Source organism: Juglans microcarpa x Juglans regia, chromosome 1S, assembly GCF_004785595.1.
Source record: "Juglans microcarpa x Juglans regia isolate MS1-56 chromosome 1S, Jm3101_v1.0, whole genome shotgun sequence".
Lineage (NCBI taxonomy): Eukaryota > Viridiplantae > Streptophyta > Magnoliopsida > Fagales > Juglandaceae > Juglans > Juglans microcarpa x Juglans regia.
The window spans coordinates 17949483-17961679 of record NC_054595.1 but is presented as its reverse complement, the minus strand read 5'-3'; the positions used below and the strand labels follow the sequence as shown (position 1 = coordinate 17961679).

The window sequence follows — 12197 nt, the reverse complement described above, 5'->3', positions numbered from 1 at the left end:
CACGTCAGACAGTCATTTGCAGTGGGCAAATGCAAGTGGCAGGGTAGCTTTATTGAAAAAATATTTATACTCATGGGTGGATGAAGATGGGGTGCTGCTTCCAACAATAGGGGTGGTGTGATGAGTTGGCAGACCAAGAAATCGTATCCGTTTAGATAGTTAGATGAGATGAGATTAACTAAAAATAGTATAGAAAAATAGTTTGAGTTAATATGTTTTATGGGGTTTTGAGAAATGAGATAAAAAAAAAATTGAATAAAAATATTATAAAGTTAAAATATTATTTTTGCTTTGAAATTTGAAAAAGTTAAATGAGTTTTTATATTTTGTTTAAAAATTTAGAAAAATTATAATGATTAGATGAAAAAGTTGAATATTTGAAATTAAAAAGTATTTGTGTTTGTGGTGTTTAGATATTGAAATGAGATGAGATAAGTTGAAAGAACTTTACTATCCAAACCACTCCTAACTCTAGCCTTTAATTTCATTCATTTTCCTAATATTTTGGGAAAAATGAAAAAAGGAAACTGAGAGATGGCGGGGAGAAGATATGCAATCGTTAGAAGAAGAGGAAGAGTCATGGAATGGAGAATGAGAATCTCCGGCTGACTTGGGAGGGAGGGGTTGCTAGGGCCTCGGGTGGCTCTGTGTGCGTTTTGGAAGGGAGAAGATAACATGGCATGCTGCAGTTGATCTTAGCTGAAAGTATCCAAGCCAATTGAGAAATACCAATATATTCTCATCTCATTAAAATTTCATAAAAAGTTAATTTACAAAAATAAATTGATGACATGAATATCATTATTATGAACAAATATAGCCTGATCTCCACATTATTTGCATAGAATCGAGGTGTAGCTTGTGGCATTAGTTTATAGCTAGAGGCCGGCACAATCTATTCTTTGCTTGCTTCACACTAAATTTGAGTGCTTGCTAAAAGTAAAAGCCCATGGAAATACCAACAATGGTGGCTGAATAATATGGTTCTGTGTGGTTATGGGGTTCTCCCTTGCCATGGTTGTCAACTGATGTCGAGGCGATCTCGGTGGAGATGCATAGAGGACCGATGTCTCGAGCACTTCACGCCGCACATTCTGTAGCTCTTGAGATATTGTTTCTGCACGCAATGCTGTCAAGTATAGACTAGCAGCGAGGAAGACTGTAGCTAACGAAAACACTCCAGCAGCAGAGAACAAGCCTTCTCGGATGACAAGGCAACTAGGACTTGGCCTATTCCAGTTCTTAAGATGCCCAGACTCTACGCTCAATCCAATCAACAACAAAATCTCCGCAAGGGAAAAGCAGATCCTGCAAGAACCCAGAAAAAAAAAAAAAAAGAAGAAAAAGGTTCTTTTTTTATGGCTCTCTGTCATAATAGTTTCCTGATCTCTTCTACATTTGGAATTCAAAATCCTTGAGAAAATCTCCAGCATTCAAAAAAGCAATTAATGCAGAAATATGCCATGTTGGAAAGTGTGTAGATTAATGGTACTGAAAATGCAAGATAATTGGAAACGAGTTATATATTACCAAGTTGAGACAAAGAAAAAGCCAGCTAGCCATGTTAGAGACTTGGGAGGAGCAGAGTCGGGGTCCCAAGCAACCAATGTTGAAGGTGGCGATTTAGTGACTGCAATCAACATGTACGCATGTTCCACCACCATGGAAATTGCTAGTACAACAAATGCAGCAGCAGCACACAACAATGGTGTTTTCCCACTACCACTATATATGCATTCATATTTCCCTTTATTTCCTCTATTACCGGTTCCCACCCAAGCAACCTGTACCAAAACCCAACAGATGCTTTTACATCAAATAATATTGTCCAGTCGTCGGCCATAGTTCCAGAACATTATTTTTGCAACTCTTACCTCAGAACGCAAAGCTTCTGCAACGAGACAAAGAACGAAGCAAAGCAAGCCACAGAGAATGGTCAATACCACGAGAAAGGCCCCGGTTTTGCTGCCCAGCTTGGTGCTTCGACGGCTTGGTTCAAGGTCGGCATGTGTGACAACCATTTTCTAAAAGAGCTGAAACTCATGCCAGCCTCAAGAAGATCAAAGACATCATGGGATTTGAGTTGTTCGGTAATAAAATAAAGAGAGAGACATGGAGGGAATTATTTACAGAATTGCTTGGAGCAAAGGTTGCTTTAAGGCTAAAGATTCTCAGGCTATGAGCTTTATTGTTAAGAATTCACACAAAGGACCATTTCTGCTCCTAAACATTTTGCTTTAAAGGTGCTCGATCGGTAAAGATAAGTCATCGAGTTTTTGTGTGTTGCTGCTCTTGAATTGGGGAGACGCGTGTAGATATGCCTCTTTTTTTTTTTTTTTTTAAAGTATTTTTCTGTATACTGTTAGCGAATGTTTGAGATTGTGGTAGAAAATATAGCTTATAGCTTCAGGACTCATATCTTATAACTTAAATAATAAGCTCTATACTTCAAAAGCTGTAAACTATTTGATAAACATATATCTAAAGCACTTTTAAAATTAGTTATATTTATTTTTTTTAAATATACAGTTATATGCTGGAACTTTTTCATAAAAATTTCAATTTAGTGCTTTTTAAAGAAGTAGACATTTAGCTTTTTTAAATAATTAAAGTATTTTTTATAAATTTATCAAACGTATCATTTTTAAGATTTAAAACTCAATCACAAACATGCTCTTAGGTTATCCACACGTTACAGATCACTTGTGGAAACAGCTTCATACCTCTCAAAATTTCTGGAAATTATCAACTTTGGCGGCTGCCTCATACTTCATTGCAACCATTGTAACGATACCGACCGTTTGAGGCTTGAAACTTGAGGGTGTGTCCAAGGCTCACGTAATTTTTTTAAATAATGAAATCTACTATAAAAAAAAATGAGCTATGTTTCAAGTATGTTCAAATTTTTTTTAAAACAAATTACGTGAGATTTGAAATTATACAAATTCTTTTTATTGCAGCAATTAGTTGGGATCTATGACACTACAAATCTTGTTAGTTAGAAGCGAGGGCATTTGCACTCTCGAGATTAATCGGATTCCTGTTTCGAGACATCCAGTGCCAATAACAAAAATATTTAGTTCATAAAAGTAACTGAAAAATTATTACTAGAAGAATGAATATTTGTGATGAATTATTTGTAATGAAAATACTCATTTCAATAAAAAATAACTAGTAATAAATAAAAAAAATTTTTGTAGTGAAATGTTACTTTATCACATGGTAAGTTATATTATAAAACTTTTTTTATCGTAAAATAGATATAATATATCACTTCAGAATATGTTATTTTGTAAGTTTATTCTTATAATTGTTCTTTATTTATTAAGCACTTCTTGTTGTTAAAGTCATTTTAATAGTTTAGTACCCATCATGCCAATGTTAGGAGGAGAGGCCTCTGGCAATAAATAGTTGAGTGCAACATTAGTATAATTACTTTTGAGGGGCAACTCAATAGATAATGAAGGATGCCGTCCACAGCCTTCCCAGTGACCGAGACATTCCCAACATTATTATTGAAGTCCAACTAATCCTGTCCAATTTCGTGTCGTGTACATGCCAGAAAATCCATAAACCAGCATAATTTGGACTCTGGTCCAAATGGGATACAGAACCGCCATTCAACCAATTTTTTTTTTTTTTTTTTTTTTTTGTAAAATATAATGAATAATTTAATTTTTTTTAAATTTTAAAATAATAATAATATTAAAAAATAATATTATAATAATATTTTATTTAACTTTTAATTTTTATTTAAAACCATCGCATCTCATCCTATTATTCAAACTATAATATTTTAAGATAGTGATATCTTTACACTTCCTTTATTACTCTTTTACTATCTAGTTATTTTTTTCATGTTGTTCTTTGAATCTGAATTAAAAAGTCCATAATATGACATTTTTACATAATCTAAAAATAAATAAATTCAATCATTATAATTTTTTTTAAACTCTTATATAAAATATAATTTATAATTTAATTTTTTTAATAAAAAACTGTCATATGTAATTCATCTGTAACCAAACATGACTTAAGTAGTTTTAGGCTGCGTTTAGATGTTAAGTTGAACTCAGTTCTATATGAATAGTAGTAAGTTGAGTAGTGGAAGAAGTTATGTGAGGCTCATCTAAACTGAATTTAAAATGTGTTTAGATGTTAAGATAAGTTTAATATATTTTATGAAAAGTTAAAAAAAATTATGAGTCACACGTATAAAGAAGTTTGAATTAAGATAAATTTAATAATTGAAAAGTTAGGTATTTATACATTAAATTTAATTTAAAATTAGATTAAATTCAGCCGATTTTTGTAATCAAACGCATCGCTAGAGGAGATGGGTAGTGAAGAGAGTTTTTGGGCTAGCGGGAATGAGTTAGAGGTCGATGAAGGGGAGATTGTGGATGAGGATGCCGTTGCGGAGAGGTAGCAGCGTTCATGGTCGGTCCATCTGAGGGTGAAAACGGGTGGGAAAGGCTGGAAGCCTGGATGGTCTCTCGGAGAAGAAGATAACGAGGGAGGGATAGAGTGAGAGAGTTTAGTGGACGGATGCTGTCCTCTCGTTTGCTAATCATTTGGCATATCCAGAGTTAATGCCCCCATTGAAAATATCTTCCCTTTCCCCCCGTTCTCTCTCTCAGCCGTTCTCTCTCTCGGCTTCTCACCCTCCTCTCTCCCCGTCGCCCTCTGCCTCCCTGCTGTCTACTTCTCCACCGCTCCACCGCGCCACGCACGATCGCCGTAGCCCTTCCATCGCCGGTAAGCTCCTCCGCCTCCATCTCTCTCCGATTTCTCTCGGCCCCTTTCTCTCTGGTTCTTTCTCCCTCTCTCGCACTCTCTCTCTCTCTCTCTCTCTCTCTCCTCTCCCTTCACCGTCCCGGTAGCCGCGACCGAGGCCACCGGTTTGCTTCACCGATCCCCTCCTTCTCTCTGTCTTGAAACTCAAACCCGTTAGGGGTTCGAAATCTCCAACCTCAGCCGTGCTCGGCTCCCCTCCGGTCATCCCCGCCGTGAAAGTCCGACGCCGGCAGCGGTGGCTTCTCCCTCTTCGTCTCTCCTTCTGTTTGAATCACCCTCTGCCTTCCCTCGTGTCTGTTGCAGCAGAATGCATCTCTCGATTGCCTCATCGAGAAATCGAGAATGATCTTGGCATGGCTGAAGGTACGAATTCTGTTCTATCCGCATTTTCTTTGTTTTTGAGCTCTTCTCAACTGCTAGAGGGATCTTCAGCACACAGGATAGCTTGTAATTTTTATGGATGGTTTCAAATTTTGTTTCTGATTTGAGTTAGTGTATCAATCGGTTTTCTTATTTCATGTTTACATAGATAGGATATTCTTACATTTAGTTCCTTTGTCAAATTTCCAGAACTTGATTCTGACGGACTAGATGGATTTGTGTATGTGTGTTTACCGAATGATTAGTCTCGTCTAGAAGATGAATGCTTAAAAAATAGCATGGCTGGGTTGCCTTCTTGCCTTCTGTTTTGCAAAATCTTCCATTCCAGTTTTTGTTAGAAAAATTCTTAGGGCTCTTTTGGACGTAAAATTATCTTGAAGATTTTCTAAACCAAGATGGAAAGTTTTAGAGAGATTTTTGTGTAGGTTTTTTGAAAGTGGTGGGACCCTTAGAAAGTATCTTTTGATTGAGAAATTTTGAGGTGTGTTTTTATTGAATTTGAAAAAGTGGCAGGGTCCATTGAATGATGTTTGGAGAGAGAAGTTTTTGTGAGAGGCTTTTTTTTTTGGTAAAAGTTGATTGGATAAAATGATGGATCTTCTTCTTTGTGCGTGTTTATGATCAAGTGCATGATGTCAGTAGGTAGGTCGACTTATTGCTCTTTTAGATGCGACTTATTTATCAAAGATAGAATAAAAATCTTCAAATTTGAATGCAGTTAACAGGAAGTTACTATGTAAAGAATTCTACAGCAGTCCTGCCTCCATATTTAAGCTACACATCTTTAAGTTACTAGGTGAAGCCGTTGCAAGTAAACTGGCTTCACATGGCAAGAGAGTCCTGCCTCCATATTTAAGCTGCACATATAGGTTGTATGATATATCCAATAATCCATTGGAAGTTCTGAATGCTAGAAAGAACTGCCCTTAATACTGTTATTGTGAACTTTAATGCTGCCCCATTTCATATTTTAAATATTTCATGTTTAGCTTCTTGAATTAGCTAAAAGGAAGAAGAGAGTTGCAGGTGCACTTTGTGACAGGGAAAAGCTGGGCAATTCATTTCTGGCTATTGGAGAATCATACCAGAAGATCTGAACAATATATTTGTATATGACCTAGGTAGGCAAGGCATATGCTTATTTTAGTTTCCTAGATTTCAGCAATGGTCATGATCCTGTTGGATAATTATAGGTTGATGTTGAAGTATGTTGACTGTTCCGTCCATGGATGTGCTTTAGATTTTAACCATGGTTGTAAACTATAGTGTACAACAATAAATAAAAATAAAAAAGTTTAGATTTCAACTTTGATATGATACTAATGTTTTGTGATATTTTATTTCTTAACGTTAACTGACTTTATTTTACTTGGCTTATGCGTTGGACTTGGACAACCACAATGCATACATATACTAATTTATTTTTCTAAGAAAAATTGCTCTTGCTTTTGCAGTATAAGATGAAAGATTTATGGAATGAGAGAAATGCTATTGGATCATCGCAGATTGCATAATATATTTTCAACAAGTTTTTAGGGCATAACTCTGCATAAGATGAACGCTGCTACCTCTCTGCAACAGCTCTCACCATCCTCATCCTCACCCACAAGAAGCTCCCCTTCATCGACTTCTAACTCATTCCCACTAACCCAAGCTCTCTCCCTTCATTGGGCATCTCCTCCATTCGCTATCTCCTCCACAATTACCATAACCATCCCCAAATCCTCCCGCCGATATGGATTGCCCGCTACAACAAACCACACCAGCCCAATAGACCTCTCTCTCACCACCACCGAACCACCCAGCAATTCCTTGGACCAAAGACTCCTAGCTCTCCTCCGTCAAAGAAAAACAGAGGAAGCTTGGATAGCTTACACCCAATCCACTCACCTTCCAAGTCCCACTTGCCTTAGCCGCTTGGTCTCCCAATTGTCCTATCTAAACACTCACTTGGGCCTCACGCGTGCCCAGTCCATCATCACCCGCCTCCGCCACGAGCGCCAGCTCCATCGCCTCGATGCCAATTCCCTAGGCCTCCTTGCTGTTGCAGCCACCAAGGCCGGTCACACACTCTACGCCACCTCTATTGTCAAGTCCATGCTTCGCTCCGGTTATCTTCCCCACGTTAAGGCGTGGAGCGCCGTAGTAAGCCGTCTCGCCGCTTCGGGCGATGACGGCCCCACAGAAGCCCTCAGGCTATTCAATGCAGTCACCAAGCGGATCCGTCGATTTGCAGACCCTACCATAGTTGCCAACTCGCGGCCTGACACGGCTGCTTACAACGCTGTACTCAATGCCTGTGCCAATCTCGGTGATACTAAGAAGTTCTTGCAGTTATTTAACGAAATGCCCGAGTTTGGTGTTGAGCCTGATGTACTAACTTACAACATTATCATTAAGTTGTGTGCGAGAGCCGATAGGAAGAGTTTACTAGTATTTGTATTGGAGAGAATTATTCAGAAGGAAATTCCATTATGCATGACAACATTGCACTCGCTTGTTGCAGCTTATGTTGGTTTTGGTGATCTGGAAACAGCCGAGAAAATGGTTCAAGCAATGAGGGAAGGTAGGAGAGATCTTTGTAGGGTTCTCAGGGAGTCGACTCAAGAGGAAGAAGATGGGGATGGAGACGTATTTGTGAAGTTGCTTCCTAATTTTATTGAGTCCAGTAACAATGAGCCGCCACTATTGCCTGAAGCATATGCTCCTAATTCTAGAATTTACACCACTCTAATGAAAGGTTACATGAAGGCTGGCCGTGTCACTGACACAGTTCGAATGCTAGAGGCAATGCGGCGCCTGGATGACAGTGCTAGTCATCCTGATCATGTAACATATACAACTGTTGTTTCTGCAATGGTAAAGGCAGGGTTGATGGATCGGGCTTGTCAAGTACTGGCTGAAATGACGAGAATAGGTGTTCCTGCAAATCGGATTACCTACAATATACTGCTTAAGGGTTTCTGCCAGCAACTAAAGATAGACAAGGCAAAGGAGCTGCTTAGGGACATGACTGAGGATGCAGGAATTGAGCCTGATGTGATATCCTATAACATCTTGATTGATGGTTGTATACTTGTTGATGACAGTGCAGGGGCTCTTTCTTTCTTTAACGAGATGCGGGCTAGAGGAATTGCTCCCACCAAGATTAGTTATACCACTTTAATGAAAGCTTTTGCCTTGTCGGGTCAACCAAAGCTTGCTAACAAGGTATTTGATGAGATGCTTAATGATGCTCGAGTGAAGGCTGATTTAGTTGCCTGGAATATGTTGGTTGAAGGCTATTGTAGACTGGGATTAATTGAAGAAGCAAAGAAAATAATTACCAAGATGAAGGATAACGGGTTTCACCCAAATGTAGCTACTTATGGCAGTCTAGCAAATGGAATTGCATTGGCTAGAAAGCCAGGAGAGGCACTTCTACTTTGGAATGAAGTGAAGGAGAGATGCAGAGTGAAAAATGAAGGAGAAAGTTCCGATTCTTTATCTACTATCCCTCCATTGAAACCAGACGAGGGGCTCTTGGATACCCTGGCTGATATCTGTGTGAGAGCCGCTTTTTTTAGGAAGGCCTTAGAAATTGTGGCTTGCATGGAAGAGTATGGGATACCACCAAATAAGACCAAGTATACAAGAATCTATGTGGAAATGCATTCAAGGATGTTTACTAGTAAGCATGCATCAAAGGCGAGACAGGACAGGAGGAGTGAGAGGAAGAGAGCAGCTGAGGCTTTCAAGTTCTGGTTGGGTTTGCCTAATTCTTATTATGGGAGTGAGTGGAGGTTAGAACCCATCGATGGTGATCAAAATGTTTCTGAATTTTGATTCAGTTCGACCAATTGGTACGTTTCTGTATATTAGTTCTGGATTTGGGATTTCCCGCTCAAAACAACAGAGCAAATGTAACTTTTGATGTAATTATTCAGTTTGATACCAAATATCTTGTTAGAAATATATTCTGTATTTTGGTTCGATTGATTTTGATTTTTAGTTATTGAAAATGGGCTGGACATTTATCACTAATGGTATCACAGCTGAGCTCAAAGTGATCTTAGACGTCCATTGTGTTTTGTGCACCTTAGATGTATAGTGTATAATTGTAATTGTACTTAGGGCCATTCAATTTGATGTGTAGGAAGCTTGTATAAAAACTTGTAATCAGAGTAGAAGTCTTTTGATGACTTCACACAATTACAAATTATTCTTATGAGTGCCAATCATTTAATGCCACATCATTGGATGTTTATAGGATGATGGTAAAATGGATGATAAATAAAATTTTTTCTATTCTTATAGATATTTATTTTTTCTACAAATTATTTTTATATTTATATATCTAGTTTTTAGGAAGATGGAAATGTAGTTCTAACATCATGAAGCTTGATTTTGAAATGTAAAATAATTTACTGTAATGCACGAGTTGTCTCGTTTTTAACCAAGTCATGTGCCATTCTGTACATCTTTCTATGAATTGAACACTTAAACATTGAACAATGAGATAGAGGACCACACACCTGTGTTGAAAACGCATTAACAGACCATCACGGAGGGTGGCTCAATGTTCCTAAGATTACTCCCATGTGATTGAGCATGTACTAGGTCCTAGGTTTGAATTTGAATATGGATTCGCCTTAGACTATTAGGATTAGTTGCCTAAAGATTCCGTTAAATTCTCTAGTTGAGAATAGGGTCTAGCCTAAAATTCAAATCTGACTTGAGCGAACGTTCCCACCGAATAAGCTCTTCTCAATCAGGTAGGGTGGTACTATGTTCATGTCCAGCTAGTGAAGCCACCTCCATTTATCCCTTCCTACCCTTTTTCACTCACCCAAAAAAAAAAAAAAAAAAAAAAAAAAAAAAAAAAAAAAAAAAAAAAAAAAAACACACACACACACACACACACAATCATAGCATATACTTGTATTTTTGTAACTCCATCCGGTCTGTTTCTACATATAATGTTAAGAATATATGTTACCATGAACCAATACCTCCTTATGATATTGATGACAATCACTAAAAATGCATCTGAAGAGATGTGATAGAAATTCAGAATAGAGAATGAAAATAAATGAAAGTTTGATCTGCTCTAAATTTTGCTTCTTGAAGAGTTCCGACTTTAATGATGAAGCTCTGTTTTTACATCAAAACTAGAAATTGCTACATAATCCTTCTCCACATTAGCAGCGGTCAGCGGGCATCTCTCTCTGTAGGGCTCTTTCTGTAGACTAGAGGGTGCGACAACAACATTGCCAATATTGCTCTCTGAGTTGTCTGGTTTGTTGAGGTTAAACTAAGTTTTTTTTTGTTGGGGAAAATGTTGTCTTTGGCCTGTTTGGAAACATAATTGTTCTCAGATATGTTCAGACTACTTCATCACTACTATTTACAAATAGTTTACTACTATTCATAAATTATTCGATTTGCTCTCAAACCATAAAAATTCACGTGTAAATAATGTGCCTCAAAAAAAAAAAAAAAAAAAAAAACCTTGAGAAAACTATAATTAACAACCTCATTACAATATAAATACAAGAGACTCAAAAACTCAAATTCAACCAAAACCAACATCCACATGCTTCACGCAAATTATAACACATTCACTACTTCACAACCTATTTTCTACAGATTAATTATAATCAATTTCAAAGGGTAGAAACTGAAAAACATAGCAGAGAACTTTGTCAATCTAGTAAACAAATTCATGAATCCACTCTTTCCATATATCTTGTCTCCAGCAAGAAATTTATGCGCAATTTACCAATCACACATGCAGGCTTACAATTTATTGTCAAATTAGAAATATATAATTATTTTCAACACAATAGGCAAACACAACTTTACTTGCTCTTCAGAACATTCTCAACATTCTTTCCAGTAATTCATAATGTGATATTCTGGCATCTAAGCAAAACTGTAAAAGGGTTCCAAGAACTTGCAAGTGGGTTCATCAGGAGGGTAATTTTGGTAATTCCCAGCCTGAAGGATCTGCTTGAGATGTTTCCAGTGCCTGCTTCTGGATTGGCTTTCTGGGTACTTCTCATACATTTGAATCCGTTTGAAACTGAGGTGGGATAGTAACACAATCTCTGCCTCCGCTACTTCCTGCTCCATCTTCTTCTTCTGCATACCAACCAAACCAAATGAAGAAATTTATGAGTCTAATTCATCTCATAAAACCGGTTTTATAAGAGAGAATTTCTCATTCTTTATAAACATGACCAAGACTTTGTTTACAGATAATGTAAGATTATTTCTCAACACCAAACTCATCAGTTTTCGTTTATTAATAGAATGACTTGAGTTTGTTGTTTGAAAAATAGAAAATTATCTGGATTTGGGAGCTCAAACTTTGATGAATAATCCAAAGAGAGAGAAAGTTGAAATGATCAAATCTACAGGGAAGATCAAATCAGTAGACATATTTTGAAAAGATCGAAGTGAAAGCCAGTCAAGCAACAAGATGACACTTATTTCTCACACATTTTTTTACAGTTTACTAATTGTATTTTGAATTGTATTAATCCTATGTTCTTGTAGTTTAAAGCTTCAACCCTGAAATCTCAGCAAGGGAGGACCTTATGAAGCAATGTCTGTCTTCCTTAAACTTCTTCTCCATCAACCACTGTCCTTCATCCTCATTTTAATCTCTTTATTTCCAGCTCATAATTCATTTTATAACAACTCATATATATTTTTCTTCCAACCCCAATTTGGAAGAAGTTAAAAAGAAAAAGAAAAAGGAACTTGCGAAGAAAATGTGTCAGATTGGTTTGGAATATGATTGTTGAAACCAATTATCTCTAGTCTCCACTTCTCCCACGATTATAAAATATTGCACTGTGAGATTTCCAGATCAGGATACGTCTTCATATTCTTCTTATTTCCACCTTTGCACCTCGATCTTGCATTTGTTTTCTTCTGTTTGAAGTCAGGGGTTGTTTGGATATAAGAAACATTTTAACTCACCTCATCTTATCTCATCTAATCTAATCATTATAAATTGTTCAAACTACCAT

The 12197-nt window shown here is 37.2% G+C and overlaps 2 protein-coding genes across 4 annotated transcripts; one reads left to right on the top strand and one right to left on the bottom strand.

Annotated features, from left to right (window-relative positions):
* Positions 1–718: 718 nt before the first annotated feature.
* On the bottom strand, positions 719–2298 carry LOC121245989. The gene is made up of 3 exons (XM_041143943.1): positions 1875–2298; positions 1531–1784; positions 719–1308 (listed from the first exon to the last, which is right to left on the bottom strand). Exons 1-3 carry the CDS (start codon positions 2019–2021, stop codon positions 912–914), a joined length of 798 nt encoding a protein of 265 aa, XP_040999877.1. The 5' UTR covers positions 2022–2298; the 3' UTR covers positions 719–911.
* A 2021-nt stretch (positions 2299–4319) lies between these two features.
* Positions 4320–9156, top strand: LOC121245988 (pentatricopeptide repeat-containing protein At3g09650, chloroplastic). 3 transcript variants are annotated; one of them, XM_041143942.1, is made up of 3 exons: positions 4320–4758; positions 5101–5160; positions 6633–9156. In XM_041143942.1, the coding sequence occupies exon 3, from the start codon at positions 6733–6735 to the stop codon at positions 9001–9003; it is 2271 nt and encodes a 756-aa protein (XP_040999876.1). In that variant the 5' UTR covers positions 4320–4758; positions 5101–5160; positions 6633–6732; the 3' UTR covers positions 9004–9156. The 3 variants fall into 3 exon arrangements, 2 of the variants coding, with proteins under 2 accessions (XP_040999876.1, XP_040999875.1); XM_041143941.1 differs by having other exon boundaries at positions 4978–5160; XR_005937038.1 differs by lacking the exons at positions 4320–4758; positions 6633–9156 and adding an exon at positions 6168–6484 and having other exon boundaries at positions 4932–5160.
* Positions 9157–12197: the final 3041 nt, after the last annotated feature.